At 43.1% G+C, this 21,399-nt stretch overlaps 2 protein-coding genes across 20 annotated transcripts in view; one reads left to right on the top strand and one right to left on the bottom strand.

Moving 5' to 3' along the window:
- Nucleotides 1-369: 369 nt before the first annotated feature.
- On the top strand, nt 370-4,464 carry LOC118509992 (uncharacterized protein K02A2.6-like). Its single transcript, XM_036051375.1, has one exon. It carries the CDS (start codon nt 370-372, stop codon nt 4,462-4,464), a length of 4,095 nt encoding a protein of 1,364 aa, XP_035907268.1.
- A 1,696-nt stretch (nt 4,465-6,160) lies between these two features.
- The window catches only part of LOC118514514 (sodium/hydrogen exchanger 3), a 61,086-nt gene continuing 45,847 nt past the window's right edge, over nt 6,161-21,399 (bottom strand). For 16 of the 19 annotated variants that reach the window (XM_036061475.1, XM_036061474.1, XM_036061462.1 and 13 more), the window contains 2 exons: nt 19,606-19,942; nt 6,161-9,903 (listed from right to left, as the gene is read on the bottom strand). In XM_036061475.1, the coding sequence (XP_035917368.1) occupies nt 9,570-9,903; nt 19,606-19,942 (671 nt within the window). In that variant the 3' untranslated portion in view covers nt 6,161-9,569. Of the gene's footprint in view, nt 9,904-12,962; nt 15,418-19,605; nt 19,943-21,399 lie in introns of those variants that run through there. The other 3 variants (XM_036061478.1, XM_036061479.1, XM_036061480.1) reach the window with 3 other exon arrangements.

Consider the following 21,399-nt stretch of genomic DNA (forward strand, 5'->3'; position numbering starts at 1 on the left):
TTTCACAACTACCCCCAGGCTAGACTAAAAACGACGGCGATGGGAACAGGAGTGCTAATGGGAATGGTTGCGAACGCGACAAAATAAAATTGAGCTAAACTGACAGGTATGCAAGAGTTAGATGAGAAACTTTAAATAACTAAATATCTTTGTTTAGGATAAATTCTCATCGACAAATATTGTCTTAGGAAAATGTTGGAGACGTGAGCGTAGGGTTATAAACGGGTTGAAGCTTGACAGCTTCTGGGGACGCCAAGAAAACCGCGCACTCTTCGTTGCAGGCTCGGGCACAAAAGACGTGTACAATTAGAAAAGGAATAAAATATATATTGTATCACAAGATACAACAGTGGCGACGAGTTATATAAAATGACTACACCGGTAGAACCGAACGCGGCATGGATCGTCGAGATGTTCAAGCAGCAGCAGCAAATGTTAAATCAGCAACAGCAGCTGTTGAACAGCGTGATGTCGGTGATGAAGGCAAAGGACAGCGAATGTCCTGAAAAAGCGATAGACGCCATCGCCGGACAGATCAAGGAATTTCATCATACAGAGGAAACAAACTTCGAAGGCTGGTTTGTTCGATATGAAGGGTTATTCCTGGATGACGCGAAACGGTTGGATGATGGAACAAAGCTTCGTCTTCTTCTTCGGAAGATAGGTGTAGCGGAGCACGAGCGCTACATAAGCTCCATCATGCCAAAACAGCCGAAGGATTTCGATTTCACCACCACCGTGGAGAAGCTGAAAAAGCTGTTTGGAGACCGCGAATCTACCGTGTGCAAACGGTTTAAGTGCCTGCAGATGGTGAAAGAGTCACACGAGGAGTACCGAGCGTACGCGTGCCGTGTTAATAAAAAGGTCGTGGAAGCTAAGTTGGCGGGGATTGCAGAGGAGGAGATTAAATGTTTGTTATACGTGTGTGGACTCAAGGGAGATGCGGATGCCGATATTCGAGTACGGTTGCTCTCTAAGATGGAAGACAACGTAAACATAACGCTGGACCAACTATGTGGTGAATCTCAACGCCTGCTAAACCTGCGCCAAGACAGCAAGCTGATATCTACCGCTTCGCAGGAGGTACGGGCTGTTAGGAAAAGCGTCAAAGATTTTCGCAGCAATCCTGTGCGTGATAAAGAACAAAAAGCAGTAAGTTGCTGGCTGTGTGGTGATAAACACTTCGCGAGGGAATGCTCATTTGCTACGCACGCATGTAAGGACTGCAATAAGGTAGGCCATAAGGAGGGATTTTGTAAGACGGCGAACCGTAATCGTTTCCGCTATCGGTCTCGCAACGCAAACGTTAAGGTGGTAACGGTTAACAAAATCCAGGCCAAACGCAAATACGTAGATGTAATTTTAAACGGACGTAGGTTGCAACTGCAGTTAGATACCGGTGCCGATATCACTATAATATCGAGGGGTACGTGGCGTCAAATAGGCAGTCCGAAATTAGACAGTGCAACAGTGTCAGCCAAGACGGCCAATGGTGAGACACTCAAGCTGCTGGGAGAATGGAAAGGTATTATGGAAGTCAATGGACGGCGTAAGCAGGTGTTAGTGCGTGTTGTGGAAGAGGACCTGTTGTTATTTGGAACAGACAGTATGGATGTTTTCGGATTGTGGAAACAGCCACTTGATGCCTTCTGCAACATCATAAGTTCCACTAAAGATGCTGGTGCGGCCGTTTTAGAACAATTTCCTGCGTTATTCTCCAGCGAGCTTGGTCGGTGTGACAAGGTAAAAGTAAGCTTGCAGCTGAAAGACAATGTTAACCCTGTTTTCCGCCCGAAACGCCCTGTGGCGTATGCGATGCAGACAATGGTCGAAGATGAGTTGGGAAGGTTGGAGCGTCTCGGTATTATTACACCAACCGATTCCTCAGAATGGGCTGCACCCATTGTAGTGGTGAGGAAAGCAAACGGAACCGTTCGAATTTGTGGCGACTACTCGACCGGTCTTAATGACGCACTTCAGCCACACCAGTACCCGTTGCCGATTCCTCAAGACATCTTCACAGCCATTGGGAAGTCGGTAGTGTTTAGCCAAATCGATTTGGCTGAGGCCTTCCTGCAAGTGGAAGTATGCGAGAAAAGTCGTGAGTTGTTAACTATTAACACTCACAAGGGGCTTTACCGTTTCAACAGACTACCGCCGGGGGTAAAAACAGCACCTGGTGCATTCCAGCAGATCGTGGACTCTATGTTGAGTGGGCTGGAAGGTGTTGCGGGTTATATGGATGACATCATCGTAGGTGGTGCAGATGTGAAAAGCCATCTGAAGAATCTGCAAGCTGTTTTGTCAAGGATCGAGGAGTTTGGGTTTAAGCTACGTGTGGAAAAATGTTCCTTTTTGAAACCCCAAATACGATACCTGGGACATCTGCTGGATGGGCAAGGCCTACGACCGGACCCGTCGAAAATAGAAGCCATTTTGAAAATGCCAGCGCCATCGCAGCTGAGTGAGGTTCGATCGTATCTTGGTGCGATAAATTATTATGGGAAATTCGTACCACAGATGCGAGATCTGCGGTATCCTCTAGACCTTTTGTTGCAAAAGGGAGGCGAATTCAAGTGGACAGCCGAATGCCAGAAATCTTTTGAGAGATTTAAGGAGATTTTGAGTTCCGACCTACTTCTGACCCACTATGATCCGTCGAAGGATATAATCGTGTCAGCGGATGCTTCATCAGTAGGTTTGGGAGCTACCATCAGTCATCGGTTTCCGGATGGGCGTGTAAAGGTTATCCAGCATGCCGCGCGAGCGTTAACGAAGGTGGAAATGAACTATAGTCAGCCAGATCGCGAGGGTCTCGCAATTGTGTTCGCTGTGACGAAGTTCCACCGCATGCTGTTCGGACGTAAATTCACGCTACAAACTGATCACCAACCTCTCCTCAGAATCTTCGGCTCACGTAAAGGAATTCCGTTGTACACTGCGAACAGGCTTCAGCGTTGGGCATTAGCGCTTCTTCTTTACGATTTCACTATAGAATACGTAGCGACAGACAAGTTTGGCAATGCGGACATCCTCTCGAGATTGATGAATCGTCACGAAAAGCCAGAAGAGGATTACGTTATTGCTAGTATCCAGCTTGAAGATGATATGAATCATCTGGTGACGAGTGCAACTCAAGCCCTGCCGTTGAATTTCAAGGATTTGGAGCGTGGTACACAAACAGATTCTATGTTACGGAAGGTGTTCCAGTTCGTCCAGAATGGTTGGCCGATGGGTGAAGAGAAAAGTGTAGAGCTGAAACAATTCTTCGTACGGCGGGAGGCCTTATCCACTGTGGGAAATTGCCTCTTATTCGGAGAACGGGTTGTGATTCCAGCAAACATGCGAGATCGAGTGCTGAAGCTCTTGCACAGAGGACACCCTGGGGTAACTCGTATGAAGGCACTAGCAAGAGGATACGTTTATTGGCCAAAGATGGACAGTGAAATCGAGGACGTTGTTAAAACGTGTCAACCGTGTGCAAGTGCAGCGAAGTCTCCAGAGCACTGTGCACCGGTGGATTGGCCAAAATCGACCGCTCCCTGGCAGCGTATTCATATTGATTACGCCGGGCCCATCGAGGGAGAGTATTATTTTCTGGCAGTAGACTCGTATTCCAAATGGCCAGAAATAATACCGACAAAGCATACAACTGCACAAGTAACGGTTAAGATATTACGAGGACTGTGTGCACGGTTTGGTATGCCAGAGACGATTGTCAGCGACAATGGTACGCAGTTTACCAGTTCGGAGTTCGGGGACTTCTGCATACAGAACGGTATCCATCATGTGCGAACTGCGCCGTATCATCCGCAATCGAACGGGCAGGCTGAAAGGTTCGTGGACACCTTTAAGCGAGCTGTTAAAAAGATCCGCGAAGGAAATGGTGGAATGCATGAGGCCCTTGATGAATTTCTGTTGGCATACAGAACCACGCCGAACAAGACGCTGGAGCAGAAATCGCCGGGGGAGATGATGCTGAATAGGAAAGTTCGAACCGCTCTCGAGCTTTTGCGACCATCTTCTCGTAATTTTGCTAGACAACCAGCGGTGAATGACACTATCGTCGGAAGGAATTTCTGCGTAAACGACAAGGTCTACGTGAAAAGATACCATCGGAATGGCTGGGAGTGGGTATCCGGAGTAGTGACTGATCGTCTGGGAAGCGTGATGTACATGATTGACATCTGCGGTAGGTCTCTACGATACCACGTAAACCAGCTTAGAATACGACATGCAGCGGACGACCGTCAGCAAACACAGCTTCCACTGCATGTATTGTTGGATGCCTGGGACATGCCTGGAAGTATCGAGCCGGCATCCTCATCTTTAGTTCCGTCGACGACTACGGAACATGTTGAGCCTGATAACGACAACTCTCAGCAGACCTGCTCGGATGCAGCTCCACGTCGATCAGCACGATTAAAGAAGCAGCCTGTTTGGATGAGCGATTATCGCAATTAAAGCAGGGGGATGTTGGAGACGTGAGCGTAGGGTTATAAACGGGTTGAAGCTTGACAGCTTCTGGGGACGCCAAGAAAACCGCGCACTCTTCGTTGCAGGCTCGGGCACAAAAGACGTGTACAATTAGAAAAGGAATAAAATATATATTGTATCACAAGATACAACAGAAAACAACCTTAAGTCACAGAGAGGCCTCATACCGTGAGAAAGACGAAATTATGGTAACATGTCAGGGTATGTCATAAAACATCTCGAAAAAGGGACAATATCCAGAGATATGAAAATTATAAATAGACTCAAGCCATGTAATAAAACTGAAAGTGAAGAACATGGCCCGAAAAGGGTTAACACTAGAACACAATGCATACATTGTCATTGCGCAATTAGTTTCATGAAAAAACGACCATCGCAAAGATCAAGGCACGGTCGTAGGACAGTGAAGGAAAGACCAACTTGACGAATAGAATAAACGACGCGCAGGCAATAGGCAATAGGAAAATAGGCATACGCATCTGAACCACGGATGCACGATGCATTCGATGGTCGATGCACCCGCGGTCATAAAACGATAGGGTAACAATTGCCAGATATTGTAACATTACAGACCTCCTACACTAGCCGACGTCAGGCAGGGATCGAACGCATCAGCATACGGAATTAGGAAAAAGGAGATCGATGTAATGCTATTTCATGTTCTTTTTCCCACGGAATTTTATTATTTAAGACAGAATTTTTTGAGAATAAAAATTGACTTGTAATCCAAACCTCAACGAAGAAACTTGTGTTTTATTGTTTGGGTATCCATACAGAATCGGGAAAGTTTCACCTTTGCCTTCCCTCCGGAAATTGGTTACGCACTTTGGTGTCTCCCCACTCCGTCGGAAGAATTAGGCGAAATCAAGCCAAGCAAGAACCACGGTTAGATACTTCTCCTGGTTATCCAGGAAAAAAGGTTAATCGTCTGATCGAGCTACGGCATTCCCGTTGTCCACGCCGAGTTAGTGAAGTGCGAGTCCGCCGCTAAAAACTTCTCTTGGTTATCCAGGAAAAAAGGTTAGCCGCCTGATTCAAGCAACTCTGACAAGGCCAGGAATCTGCGCGGAGATCTCCGAATCGACCATTCCTTCGCGTGGTCGGTTCAACAACGGTTCGTTATCGAACTAACATGGCTGATTTGGCTGACTACTAGCATGCTGCTGCAGCGTCACGGAAGTCGTTTTTTGACAGCTTCAGTACTGCCAACCACAAGTTTACATTTCCCAAATGGCAAACATTACAACACTCGGGACCTTATGAAAGGGAAACCGTACAAAAAAACCACCGAAGTTAACCAAAAATTTGCAAAAATTTCAAAGCTTGAAATTAGAGCAGATGCCAACTCGTTCTGTTGGTACCTGCTCAATGTCTCCAATCTTCAAGGAACGTAATACGTAAACAATTTAATACAACATTTGTTCTGGATGAGCGGTTCTTTTCAAGCATTTCTTCATCCGAACACCGGCGAATAGTCGCTTTGATAGATTGTCTCAGAAATTTAGATTTAAAGGTTAGTAGTGCTTAATACCAGGCACACCAAACCTCATACAAACCTTCTGTTTTCATCCAGCTCTTCTTATATGTTCTCACAATCCAGCTCTTCTTACCTGATCTCACAATCAACCATGATCAGCGCAACGATTGGAAACACACGCTCGCGTCGTTTCTTAATATCCTCTCCGTCTGTTTTATTATACACTTTTCGTTTCAGTTTCAGCTTCCTCTCCACACTTCACTGTTTTCCCTTGACACTGTTAACCCTACCCACATTCGCTAAACATTTCTACTGAACCCTTGATTTTTAAATCTTACTTTTTATCTATTCTTGATCCATTAGGTTTCACATCGTTTCGTTCGGCTTGCTTCCCTGTGCTTCTCTTGCTTTTTCTTATCCTCGAAACATCAACTCAAACCCGTACGGTAGTTTTTTGTTTGTTTGTTTGTTTGTGTGGTTATGTTTTCCCTCTGTTCCCCATTCTTAGCCATTTTGTTTTGGCCTCTTTTTACTTTTGCTTCCTTCCTGTAGCAAAATGAGTTCAATCGTTCAATCTCTTGTTGTGCATAATAGTACTTTCTTGTGCTTCAGCTCATTCTCATTATTCTTTGTATAACAACTCAGCGTTCATTTGTTTTTGTTTTTTTTTTTCTCAGTTCTGTTCTCACATCTCACAGCGTAACAACGATCGTAAGTAATTATCCTTCTTCTTTTTTACACACTATCAACTCATGTTTCTACTATTTTGTTGTGACGTTTCTTTAAATGGTGCATTTCTACCAGCAGTTGGGGAAGAAACGGGGCGCATTTTGGGGAAGGATTTTGTTGTTGTTGTATTGTGCCTCTTGGGGTTTCAAAAAGCGTTTCTCTTCTCGAAACAGGAAAGAGATTGTTGCGTTTGCTATTTTTTTTTCTTTCATACCGCCACTACACGTGCAATGCAATGCCGTAAAATGGTGACCTACAGTCGTCGTTAAAGGTTCATTTAGTAACAATGTTTTAGTTTTATTTTGTTCGCACCTCACCCACCTCACGCTGTTGCGCTTCAAACCTGCCGAAACAGCCACTGGTGAGGAGAACGGTGAGCGGATAGAGGTACTAGACCCTGCTACACGGGTAAGTATTGGCCAGATTGGATTTTTGTTTCACCTTTTTTTCGTTTTGCTCCAAGATGCCTGACGACTCTTGCTTTAAAGCCCTTACCAAAAGGAAACAATAAACTGGTAGTTTCTATATTTTACCTCATAGTTTAACTGTAATCCTAATTGAAAGAAAAAAGTTAAGTACAGTGTCAAAAGAACTAACAAAATGTCATTGAAAACCCTGTGGAAGTTTAAGTAAAGGACAACAAAAAAAAATGCAATAAAACACAATACATACTTAAGTATCAAGAACATGTAAGAAAAGGGAAAAAACAAAACAAAACAAAAGAAAACACTTAAAACTGGGTGCAATAGTACTAATAATGCGACAATTTGCACTTGCTGCCGGCATACCTATCTAGTACACACCAGTCGTAGTACATAATTGTGCCCTAGAAGCTAGTGTCCTAGTGTCCATGTGCTTCGATACTGACGTGTAATAATACCTCTGTTTTTTTGTTGTTGTGTCATTGACCTAAACGCTAAAATCCGCACAACTAAATCTAACTAACGGCAGAAAACTAAAGCAGAAGCAGGAGCGCTTTTGGGGTAGGCTCATCACGTTAGAGTAGCTACTGCGGGGCTGAAATGTAACGTGACAGAGAAGTTGCTTGGTGCACTTCATTTGTGACATCAAGGCAATCAAACAGTTCGAAGCGTTAACTTGCAGGGCTTCGAATCGTACAGTGGAACAATTTTGATTCACTCGGTGGAACGCTCCAACCTCATTCTTTCTTGGAAGGTTTTACCTTGCACGGGGAAGCGACCGGACCGAACCGATCTGATGTTTTAACTTGATAAAGAGATATTGCAATTCTGGGGTGGAAAGTTGCAACCATACAATGGAATTGTTGCATTTAGTTAGAAGAAATTATTGAACTTTGTAGTGAAATTTTTCAAGTGTTTGGGTCAACCTTGTCACGTGACGATTCCACAGCCGTGTTGAAAAATTCCCCTAACTGAATGCAATATTCCACTATCCATTTGATGCATCCCGCTGTTCGATATGATTCGAAACCCTGAAATAGAAATGATATCGTCATAGTCATCCGAATATCATCCAGATGGTAACGGATGGAACAGAACTAAAATTGTAACCGACTCAGGGGTATCGTTTGGGGGTGTTTGTTAAAGGCTCCTGCCGATTTCCGTTTACTTCTAGTGAATCTAGCATCTAAACGCCTGCGCCTGCAACGGAACGTGCTACTGTTACGGGGTCGTTCAGCTAGACGTCGATACTGGTAACTGATGGGTGACTGACTACTTTGGCTTGCTAACTTACGCCGTCTCCATCCGTCGTAATGTGACTGTGTGTGTGTGTGTGTGTGTGTATTGTTTAGTTTTAAAAATTGTTGCTACATTGAAATTGTTCTAGCGTTGTGTTTAGCAGCTGATAAAATCGATTCTTCGATGGGGATGGGTGGGTTTTGGTTGGGTTGCTAACCCATCCATACACGGGCACGGGGAAAGCAACCCCCCGGGAAGGTTTCAATTAGCTACACAGCATTTAAGTACACAGTTTGTGGACCAGTACACACATCGGAGGATGGGTTCCTATCGATCGTGCCGGGGAAAGTCAGTATCACCGCGGTCTTGCATTTGTTAATAGCACCAAATTCTTCTGCACTCTTCTGCTTCATTCTACTTTACCCGCGTTAGTGAGTTGTAAATGATGTGTAAAACTAAAACATTTCTACCTTTCCCCTTATCTCGCCGTCTCTCTCTCTCTCTCCCTCTCTATCTCCCTCTTATAGCTACATCTTCTATATAACGATCGATTGTTTTGCTGTCTCTTCGTTAAAATCTAAATTCCCAAAATAAACTATCTCTCCATTCTGCTGCGGTCCATTCTGCGGCCGTCCGACTCGGCTCACAGCTACTAAGTACGGTGTGCAGATTTTTCCCTTTTTCCTTTCGTTCTGACCGTTCGGACAGTACTGAGAGGGGCTCCCATCTATCATTACCTAAACGCAAACCGGAATGCTTTCGAATACTTTCAGCAACATAACACAACGTTCGAGTAGTGATAGTAGTTGGAGTAGTAGTAGTATTAGTAGTAGTAATAGTAGTTGATGTTGCAATAATAGTAATTATTTAGCCACCGGGGTTTGTCTGCTTTCTTCTTGCTACCGACGGATGTACCTCACGAGCTGTGCGAGAAGACCGGTGCGGAACCGGACACAATTCCTTTTGGTTTTTGTTTTCGCTCGATTTCTCTACATCCTTCGCTAAGGCATCGGATTACACGGAATGCGCGGGGGAACGAGTTGGAAGAAGCGCTAAAGCGTTTTTTGTTGTTGCAATCTACCTCAATCACACATTTTCTGGCCGCATTTTGCTTGGTCGGCCAACCAGTAAAGCGACCTTCACGCGAAGGTGAGCCACCGTTGATTACCACGATAGTGCGAACGACTACCCTAGATGAATATTTCTCATATGGGGTGCTGCTCGTCCGCGCAGTCCTCATCCTCATCGTCGTCGTCCTCATCGTCCTCGTCGTTGTCGTTGTTTCCGTCGCCGTTTAGACGGCGCGTTGCATCGCCGGACCGGTGCCCATCGACTTCATCCTCATCGTCGTCCGAATCGGTCGAGCTGGCGGACAGGAGGGCCGTAGTTTGCGGGTTGACCGGGCCGCCCGATCGACGCCCGGCCGCCGACTTCGGTGTGTTGGTGGATGACGCTTTGATTAGACCTGGTGCTCGGCGGGCTCCGTACTTGTCTCGCTCGGGGAGGGATTTGGTGTAGTTTTCTTCTGGGATTGCCTCGCTGTTGTTCGACGAAAGGAATTGAGAGTGGTGTGTGTGTGTCGGGTGGGTGTGTGGGTGAGAGAGATAAAGGGAATTCGTAACGAGGTTGTTGAGATTTCGCATCGGAACAGATCGCACAGATCAACAACAAAAGGATGCAGGACACAAGGTCAGTTGGGGGGGGGGGGGGGACAAATGAAAAAAAAATTGGGAACGAACGAACGATGGGGTTGCGAGGACAAAAAGGGAGAGAGAGAGAGGAAGAGAAAAAGAAACGAAATACGTATATGATAGATCTGCATTTACATGGTTCGATGGTGTCTACGGGCGTACGAGCGAACGAGTGAACAAGTGGAGCTAAAATGATGCAGTGTTGGCCAAGTGTTGCTGTTCGTATCACCGATCACTAGATCGCGATGGTACGAAGCAAACCATAAACCGCCAAACATAAACGCTAGTTTATAATTGTGGTGTTGCTCTAGCTCTAGCGTAAACGCAGGCGAAGGATTTCGAATAATTTCCAGGTGGAGCGTTTCGTTTGGCCCTAGCTAGCCGTGGATTGGTTTGCGCCGATTTGGAAGAGTGTTTCTTCACCAAGCACCCGATGAATGATGCCACCAAGCGGGAGGAACGCTACCCTGGTGCTAGGCAGTGTCGGTGTGATAAGAGCGACTCGAAGGTGACAACTATATTCAACGCAACATAAGAACGACATAATGCAACAGTATACTACCACCGATGGGAATAAAAGGTACAGAGAACGAATGTGGCCCACTACTAACTAGAATTCCAAGGAAAGCGAACCCGTTAAACATAACCTAATTATTTATCTAACTAAAAGCATAGCAAATAAATCATAGAGGAATTTAAAAAGCAATTTACATAAACTACTAATTTATTTGTACAAACTATAGCTACAGTGGGACTATATTTACAATATGACGGTGAATTCCCCATAAATGCAACCCCCAGAATAAATTAAAAGATTAAAATATGACTATGAAAATAATTAATGAATGTTATGAAAATGAGCGTAGAAAATTAACAGTAATGAGGTATGAACATAATATGTTTATCAGTAATTTCATGGTTACAAAAAAAAATCTCCCTGATGTGTTAATGTCAATGGAGGCGCCTGGTCTTTTTTTTAAAGAAATGGTGTCATAATCGTTAATTTTAAATCTTCTCGCTATTATGGCGTATGCATCGAAAACAATAGACTAACTTTAGATGGCGATAACGATAGAATGTCTTTCGCTGATTCATATGATGGTCACGGTCATGGCTGACTCTTGACGACCGGTTAATTTTACGTATTTGCTGCAGGAGAATATGTTACAGGGTCTCGATAGTTAAAACATAACTTCTCAGTCACTCTTGGGAAGTTTTCAAATAAATATCAGAATATTGCATACAGGTAGAGGAGATTTGCAACGCGACTACGGAACTTTGCAATCAGCTTTGTATATTCTGTCGGCTGTTTGGTCCAATCTTAATAGTCTGAAAATTGAACAATATCAAGGGTTCGTTTTTTATACCATTACCACATTTGAACGGGCTCAACTCAAAAATTGGTTGAACATGTTTTTTTTATTAATTACCATTCCGTTAAAACACAGCTGACTGCAATTTGTTTTAATTATCATCTCCTCAAAATACAACTGATTGCAAAGTTCCCCAGTCGAGCGGCAGATTTCCTCTAACTGAATGCAAAATTCCTTTGTATGATTGAAAATTTCAACTACAATATTAGCAACGAGAATGCAATATTCCACTAGAAATACTGCTGGGGCAGTTTGGAGTCCCTCTGTTCAAGAAACCGATACTATAAAAAAATATATTGATTTTCACATCGAAAAACAATTTTGCACAACATGGTTCATCTTGTCTAGTTAAATTATTGATGGGTTTTCTAAGCACTGGTTCCATGTATCCATGCAATATGCCACCAAGCGTCTCCTATATTGGTATCCTGTTCTCCTGTTCTGCCTGTCTACAAACGGTTCTACCTATCTTCAGAAATCAAAAGAGATAGATGTTGTTGTACTCACAGTTCCTATAATCGGTTGTCTCAAATACTACAACATCTCTACTGTGTTAACCATAGCTGCCTCAAACCATATGATTATGGTGTTAAAAGTTGTTCTGTACTGGTACTTCTGTTCAGTACGACTAGTAAGTGGTTCGCTAAGATATACAGTGACGGACAAAAGAATAAGGCCATCTTAATATCCGATTTTTAAACTACTGCTTTCGATCCACTTCTACTTATTGCTAGGTGATCATTCCATTTTTCATTTGATTCAAAAATTAACATCTTTACTCTCTAACCGAATTGTGTTTTTGTTAAAAAGTAACCAAATAATTGCGAAAGAATTAAAAAAAAATAAATCGATTTTTTAACATTTATATAACAATGCTGGACTTGTGTGAAAAACTGTGATTTTTGCGCTTCGTATAGATCAGGTTTTAAGGTTGAAAGATAGAATAAAGGATGCCCAGAGCTATACAAAACTTGTATTATTTTAATAGTATAATTTTGTTTTTGATCCTGAAAATTGGCATCACAACCCAAATTTTACGATTTTAAAAGGTCAGATGGTTTGATTCTATTCCCCGCCACTGCATGTTCATGGCATGAAAGCCTATCGGTTTTAAAATGCATACGTCAACGCACGTAGTGATGCTAAATGTTGCTAGAACCTGACACAAAAAATACATCAAACATCGAATACACCCACCAAGTGAAAGATACAGATAGAAATGTGTGAGCGTGTTTTCAGGCGAAGCAGGTGAGACACGATGCGCTTGATTGTGAACCCTTCGTGAATCGGAATGTGAAGGTGAAAAATGGGAAAACAAACAGCCCCGCCTTCAAATGAAAAAGATGCATGCGAAGAAACAACATACAGAAACGAATATTTCACCATTTTCTTTTTTTTTGCTACACGGACAGCACACCGAAAGGGGGTTTCTTTCATCCTTTGTACTTTCGCCGTGTTTTTTTTAAGTGTGTTTGTGTGTATGATGTGAGTGTTGGTAAATAGTATGCATATAAAAAGGTTCAAAAACAAGCCATTCATTTCTACACCATGTTGTATTATATTTTACCGATCGGATACTGTTTTCTTTTCATATAGTTAGAAGTTTAATTAAAAATGCATAGCATAACAACGCTCTAATCTGGTTTGCTATTAGATAGGGGGTTTGTCGGCTGCTGCCCCCAGTAAGATTAGATTACAAACCGCACCAAGTTGCAGCCCCCGTTTCAAACCACTCACCAAGGACATTATCCCGCAACCGCGTCTGCAGTGCGCGGATGAGATCCCGGGGAGCGTTTGGAAACTACTACACGCTTACAAACTACGACCCGCCGCGTTATGACACCGCTTTAGCATGATGTTCAAAGTAAGGCACGTTATACAGAGACTACAGTAGCAAGCCACCAACCAAAGGATCGCCCTACAATTCTTACACAACCGCTCGTTACACGTCTGCACTACCGCCTGCACTACAACTCGCTACCGATCTGTGTGTTTCTAGCTTATCGCGCAGCAAAGCAAATGTAAAATCCCAGCCCAGCCAATGGGAAGTCGACGGCGCCCGCTAACTAATACTTTCGAAAGCATTTCCATATTGCATGCTAGTGAAATACACGTTCAAATACACACCGTAGAATGCATGCAGCACGGTTTCCGAACAATAAAAGCCTCCAACTCTAACAACTAATCACTAATCTATAATACTACCAAAAAAATACTTGATACACTTAGTGGAAGTGGAAATTGTGTTTTGTGAGATAGAAAAGAGTCAGATAATCGGTGTGGCTAGTAGGTAGGTAGTCTGTTTGATTAGCAAGCACAGGGGAAACAAATCGTTCAATGGGGGAAAAATGCGCCCTAAATTCGCAATTCGAGCCATTTTATCCATCAGAACACGTTGCAAAAGTTAAGTACATCTCGTGAGTTTTGGGGTGTGTGTGTGTGTCGTTTGCCGATTGAAATAATTACAATTTTAAATTTTTCATCGTACCGGATACCTTAAACAGTGAAGCAAGATAGCAAGAGAGGTGGTAGTAATAGTGGTGAGAGTAGTGAACGAGATAGAAACGCTAGTTCTGCTAGTTCTGGCCGGGTGTGTTTAGTACACAGTGGGTGGTGTTGTGAGCAAGATAGATGGGATGCAGCAGTAAGAGATGCAAAACTAGCGAAGTAACGAGTTAAAACGAGTAACGGGAAACGAGCATGGAATGGCAAAATTATTAAGTTAAATACCAGCATTTCATCGACAAACGACGATGGGACACAAGGTTAAAGTCAAAATCGGTCGTATTGTACCTGTGGCGGTGAAAGAAAGAGAAAGGGAAGAGAGAAACGGAAATGCGTTCTGTAAGAAGAGGAAGCCAAACACAGGTCACCTTTGGGGAGGGGGAGGTGCCATGAGGTCCAACAACACGGTAGTTTGCTAGGGGGGAAATTAATATCTCGTGTGACCTCCTCGAAGGGCATAAGTGAGGAAAGGAAGCTGCTGTTTACCCGTCCTGATAGGTATTTTCTTGGTTGGGTTCGGTTACCGGTACTTAGACCGTAAGCGGCTAAGACTAGAGATGGGTTAGAATAAGACGGTTGTTGCTTCGTTATATGGCTTAAACGGATTACCGACTGTTTGGGTATCGTTACTAGGGACTATACCTAATCATCTACAATTGTTCTATCTCACTACACTACACTGGCTACACTACGATTGCGAGCAAACCTACCTGAACGCTTCGCTCTACACCACACATAACACAAAACGCTTGCCCTACAAACCTATCAACAACATCGGCAAATTCAAACTATTTAAACACAAAAAGTACAACGGTTTGTTTTGTTTTTTTAAACATGCAACCATGCAGCGACGAGAGCGCGAATATTAGCGGGCATAATCCCCCGTTGGCATGCACGAAACCCTCTACCCATAACCAGTGTGTAGCTAACCCAGGGAAGGGAAGAAGTAGGCACCAGTGTTGGAAGCCGTCACCGTCACCACGCCGTCGAGAAGAGCTGCGAGCGAGGAACATGGTCCGAGCATGCCTGTAACGCCTGTGGCGCAGTGTGGGACCACCCCGCATCCAATCATCCACGTCCAGTTGGAATGCGGTTTGCTCATGCGGGTTTAGATGGTTAGATTGAGGGATCGAGCCAGTCACACCGTCGGTTCGGTGGCTACATTCCGAGCTTTAGTGCGGAAGAGTACCGAGGAGTTCAGTGTTGGTTGGGTGAGTGAGGGTTTTACAGGGAGCACGTGGGATGTAGTCGTTGGGGGGAAGAAAATAGGAGAGAGAGAGTGAAGGATGCTTTGCTCTACACTGAACGCTTATCGCTTCGAAACTACTACTTCGCGTCTTCCGCATACGGTCGGCATTTCCCAAACAGAGAAACGCACTACACTCTACTGGGATTGTGTCGGTTTTTCGTCGTCCGTCTCGAGTGGTGGAGCGGGGAAGGGCTCTAGGGTGTACCGGCTTGGCCGTCGTCCGGGCACTAGCAGCCTGCGGGAAGGGTAACAACAACGAACAATTTAAAGAAAAAACACATCCACACAACAACAACAAACGCCAACCATGGACGCATGCAGGTCTGTTTATGGTGGGATTGGTGGGCTGACTTTTTTGTTTGTTTGTGTGTGTGTGTGTGAGTGTCGTTTTGATGAATGGGATTTCAAGGGGCGGTTTGGCGGTTCCGCGATTCGCGTCCAACAACGGAACGGATTCATCACACGCCAGTGCCACTGACTGAGGTTGTGTTTCTGTTTTTTTTTTGTACTTTGTTTCTTTTCCTGTTGTATGTTTAAAGAGGTACAATTCTAATTCGGTGTTGTAACGGTGTTGTAAAGAGTCAGTGATTGATGTACAGCGAAGGACAAAAGTATAAGACTACTTTGATATCTGATTTATGAACTCCTGGTTTCGATATTTCTGCCAGGTACAACTATACCAAAATTTGAAAGAAGAATCACTAGCAGTATTTGTTTTCCGTTTGCATAAGAATAAAAAGAAGGTGAAAGTAAAAGAAAAAAAACTATATTGGCTTCCTGATAGTGATGTAAGGGCCTTATCGTTAGCTAGCTGTAGCATTAACTTTACCATATTTTTCAATATTCTATTTTATTTTACCTTTACGAAAACTATGTTGCCTCGAGACCCTAATGAAAGGTTTTAGATTTTCTGTACCCATGTTTAGCAAGGTATGATAGATTTATTTATTTATTTATTTATTTATTATGACGGCTTGAAGCCGTATTGTCAGCACCGCATGTGCTGACGAAATACAAATACCAAAAAAAAACATAAATTCACAAAAAAATTACCAAGGCATTTCCTCCCTGATATTTCGCCTTATCCCGGGCGCAAAGTATGATAGATATTTGCCAAGTTTTCGCTTTGTCTATCAATTTCTTGCACTGCTTGTGAGTGTCGCTTTTTCAATTCAATTACATTTATTAAAAACTATTTATTGAAATAATATTTTAGATGACTTGTAATTTTGAACGTTGTTTAAAGCTATTGCAGCAGCGAGGAAAGAAATAAAAAAAATTTCAATAGTTTTTCATACAGTTATGTTATATGGAGCAGTTTTTCAAGTGTCAAAAAAATGTAAAATTATACTCCTATTTCAAAATGAGTGTTTTAATATTTTGTAAGCTATCTTAAATAAAAAACCAAGTTCTGTTCAACACTGTATACTATGTATTTGGCTATATTTTCATTAGAATGATAAAAAGGACCTCAAATTAAATTTTCAATTGATCTAACGATAGGTTGGTTTTCTCCCAGGCCGTCCCTAACGAATAACAAAAAAGGATATTTTTTCCTAAAATCTTCATCTAATTTTTATTTTAAAAAAATACGGCATAAGTCAAGAATAAGATCCCACCCTTCACTCATGGGCACTCATTTTTGCGGTTGGATTTCGCAAAAGACTATCCTTTTCATACTGTTTAGTATAATTATTTATTTATTTAACATTTCTAGTTATTAAACATAATTATAACATTAACATTATTATTAACTTTTACCTAAAGTAAAAGCATCTCAGTAGCGAAAAGTGAGTGCCGTGAGTGGGACGGGGATTTATTTCAGATTTTAGCCAAAAAAAACTTTGTAGAAATGTCAAAAATTGGCAGTACAAACTCATTTTAATGAATTTTTTAACTGGGCAGTCTTATTCTAATGTCCGTCACTGTATGTTTCAGTTTTTCTTGTAAGTGTAATCGATCCTGTTACTGATTTTTTTTATTTCTTCATTTATGCAAACAAGGACGCTCTCTGATGAACAACTAACGTCAGAGATTATTAAAATCAAAAGTACATTTTCAACAGTTAAATGTCAATTATTCTATTCATCTTCGACAACAAAGCTACTAGTATCTATATACTAGTTTTGTAGCTATAGCAGTACAAATCCACCGCTTTGTTAAAAAAAACCCGGGAACGAAAAAACAATAGTGAGGGAAATATTCGTTGCTGCTGCTCGATGTGGCCAAATTCGACTGACGGATACAATTGTGCAAAGCACACGGAAGCATACGAGGCACAGGCTCAACAGTGACGCCACCAGCATCAGATACAAACGTACGGGCAAGTGAAGCAAACAACACGGATGCGTATGCGTATATGAAACGGTAGGGTAGCTCGGAAAAAAGCCGGACAAGGGGGATTGATAAAAAGGTAAGCCGATCACACGCCGAAGAACGGCAATGTCTAGTTGTTTGTTGTTGAGCAAACGAAACAAATATAAAAAGCTTCCATTAAGCAGTATTCTGAGGGGGAAACATTGCTCAGTAAAAAGACTGAAGTGCAATAATCGAAGCAGAGAAAAAAAGGATGGAACAAATTGGCTACAAGCTTAACTGTATTTTTGTAATAAAATGCTAAACCGTAACAGCAAATTAAAATTGCTACTTTAGGAATCAGTTTGCTTTACTGTAGTAGAAAAACGTTGAAAACAATACTATCCCAACATAAAGTTCTAAATCTTCATCGTGAATTTTTGCGCATTGACAGCGTGACAGAATCGCGCGAACCACGTGGCTCTTGAGCGTGGTAGAAAAGGCAGAAAATCAAAAACAATAGAGTCTTAGAACAAAGCTTTCAAAAATGTAGTGCGCTATCCGAATTGTGCTAAATAGGTTTGAGCGAGAGAGATTTTTAAAGAGCACACATTTACCGATGAAAACTGTTTGCTAAGGCCACATTATCTAGAAGAAAGAAATGTAGAAAGAAGAAGAAGAAAAAAGAGAGAGAAACAAACAGGTGAAAACGGTTTCACTGTGAAGAGCTTTGCAGCGCTTCTGGGATTTGAACACAGGCCCTTTCCATCCTTTTTTATTTGAAATACGCCATGACGCATGACGGCGCCAACAGGTAGAACCAGTAAACATTTTTCTACAAACAAACAACGCTTCTTGTACCTTGTAACAAAGCTGTAGTACGAATACTAGAGAAAAAAAAGTTTTTAAATGAACTTTTATAACTTAAAATTCATAACAAGTTACTCACACAAAAAAGTGTTTTAAAAAAATCAAAACTATTTAAAAAGTGCATTTTTTCCAGGAATTTAAGAGGAAGGAATTACTCAGGGCTCGATGACTAACAGATCGAGCACCAAGAGTTGGCTACAGCCATAGTTCCAGGATCGAACGAGGATTTGTGGGGAATATGTTTGGATTTGGTATTGCTGACGGGGAGCAAGGTAGGTTAATGTGAGTGAGTGTTAGTGTTAGTTTAGGGAGCTTTTTCCTCATCCCGATGTGTTAGTATAGCTGGTGATGTGTTACAGTGTGTGTTTTCATCTGTAGGAGTTGAAGTAGGTGAGTAGGTGAGTCTCCCTTCGTACCGTAGCGGGAGATCGTAGTGGTTATGTGACTGACGGTGGTGTAGGTGAGCGAGAGAGTACGATTGAGTATAGTGTGTTATACAGTAGTTAAATATTAATTGCACTACAAACTACGTTCAACATATAGATAGTAAAATATCCTACTGTGCTTAATACATAATACACTCAAAAACACACACACACATACACGCGCGCGCGCACACATACGCACAAACACAGCCATACTTTGAAGGAGATTGCTATAAGAAGCAACAGCACACATAGTGGGGCAACTTGCCGGTTGCTTTTACACCAATTGTATACTCATGCAAAGCACATCATTTTTTAAAGTAAGGATTTAAGGGTAAAAAAATTATTGATAACTGAAAACTAAAAACAAATTAGAGGAAAATCTCCTTGATTGATGAACCTCAGCAAGGCTTCATCGCGCCATTGTTCTAGGTCTCCAGAGATCCGGGAGCTCCAGGAGGTCTTACCGTTTGAAGTCATCGACGTACTTATCTGGGTATGATTTTGTTTCAAATCATAATCATAAATTCTAATCATCAAATCAAGGTCACCTAATGCCAATTCTATTGAAAATGGGGTTTGAAAATCTTTTAAAAACAAATCTATTCTACCATCGGGAATCATCTACGATTCCGGGAAAATCTTTCAATCTAAATTTTCCTTTTTTTCTATAAATTTAGCATATAATGGGAAAATGCATCTCCCGATTTTAGAAAAACAAAACATCAAACACCATTTCCATGTCACTGACGCAAGATCAGATCCGAGCAAAGAGTTGAACGGCGTTGAAAGATCTAAGGGAAACAAGCGATTTTCTTTTAGTCCGCACTTACCCGCTTAGCTCCAGCATCGATCCACGGCGATTGTTACGCCGATGGCTGGCGGTAACGGGGAACGCGTTCGCGTGCGGTCCGGCCCGCGAAATGCCGAGCGGATCCAGCATCGGGTTGCCCGCCGCTTCTCCGCCGTCGCCGATCGTGATGTACCCGGCGATGGAGGCCGAACGCTTGTCCTTGGGGACGGCGACGCGCCCGACCGGTGTGGTTGCCGCCACCGGGGTCGATGTCTCGGAATCAGTCACGCCGCCGATGACGACCCCGCCGGAACCGGAACTCTCGCGCCGGAACAGACCTATTACGGACTTAGCCTGTTTAGGTTGCGTTAAGCCACCTGGTGTGGTATTTTGTGGGTTCAAAAGTTCACACATGCGTGTCCGGCGGTGAAGTGGGTGGGGGGGGGGGGGATCGAGAGGGCGGGAAGGTGGCACACACACACACACACGAGAGCGGCGCGCGATCGGTGCAATGGAACACACACACGCACACACGGCGGAGGAGGGTTTTGTGGAGGGAATATCGGGAGTCAGTTGGGAGTCCAAAGGAGGAGGTTGGGGTTCAGGATTGCACCAAGCGTCAGACGAGTGACCCGGAGACATCGTCCACGATCGAGTGGCGATGGATAGTTGTGTGTGGGTGGGTGGGTGTGTGTGTGTGTCGATGTTGTCGTGTTGAGGTTGGTTCGTGTAAAGAGAAAGAGAAACCATACGGGGAAGGCACGGATAGATGATAAAAATGCGGTTAGGTGCAAGCTAATGCGCGGATGCAGAAATTATATGAACCTAGAAAAGTTGGGACGAAACTTAACGTAAAATAGATAAACAGACGGTGGGCGGTTTTCTAGGTGGACAGCGGGGGGGGGGGGAGGCGTTTCCTCGCGATAGGAAGAAAACGCTTTTGCAAAGAGTTGAGCACATGGGTAAGGAAGTCCGGAAGACTCAGGTATCAAGACAAACCTGACAACGCTCGAAGGCACTTAAAACTATTTAGCAGGAAATTCTTGGAACAAAACACAAGGCAAGAGTCTTGTCACTTGCCTTATTTGACAAGCATCGAAAAGTCCGTACCAGAAATAGAAGGATTTTCCTGAAGAAATTGAATATCTCCGGAGCCATCTCGAAGGGGCATAAACACTTATGAAACAACTAAAATTGCACACGCGCCAGTGCAAAAGTGGTGATCGGATTGGTGGTGCGGTTCAGATACGAAATGCAGTTTGGAAAAGATAGAAACGAACGATAGAAGAGGAAGGTTTACGTGTGTGAAGGATTGGACGACATGAGCTAGACAACAGCGTTAGTACGTATAGTAGTGAAGCGGCAACAGCAGTAGCAGCAATAGCACATGTATACTGATGTGTTCGCTGGTTCGTGCATTCGACATCGAGACCGTATCATTCGCCATGCACGTATATACACAGTTATTACACTTAAGAAAATGGACGAGTAACTTAGCAAAGGCGAAGAGTCGCACAAAATACTGAGAAGGTAGTTGGCTTGATGGGACAGTGACACATAGTCAAATCGCTTTCATATTGTCGTCGGTGCCCAAAAACGTGGGAACAAAAAGTCCAAAACAACACATCCATCTGTTGAACCAAAAAAAAAACAGACTCAAAACTGCTCAGTGCGGATGTAGCCGGCCATCATGGACCGGAACGGCGCGAACTAAAACGACGGCACAAAACAAGAAAGCGGTGCTTACAAATCTAAAACCAAAAAACTGCATTTGCTTCTCATGTTTGGGATTTTGGAAAACGGCATTTGCGTATGTTCTGTGGTGAGGTCTTCG

Source organism: Anopheles stephensi, chromosome 3 (genome assembly GCF_013141755.1).
Source record: "Anopheles stephensi strain Indian chromosome 3, UCI_ANSTEP_V1.0, whole genome shotgun sequence".
In the NCBI taxonomy this organism is placed as follows: Eukaryota; Metazoa; Arthropoda; class Insecta; order Diptera; family Culicidae; genus Anopheles; species Anopheles stephensi.

Bases quoted from the DNA above. Each gene is read 5' to 3' on its own strand.
- LOC118509992 (XM_036051375.1), top strand. From the start codon at position 370: ATGACTACACCGGTAGAACCGAACGCGGCATGGATCGTCGAGATGTTC.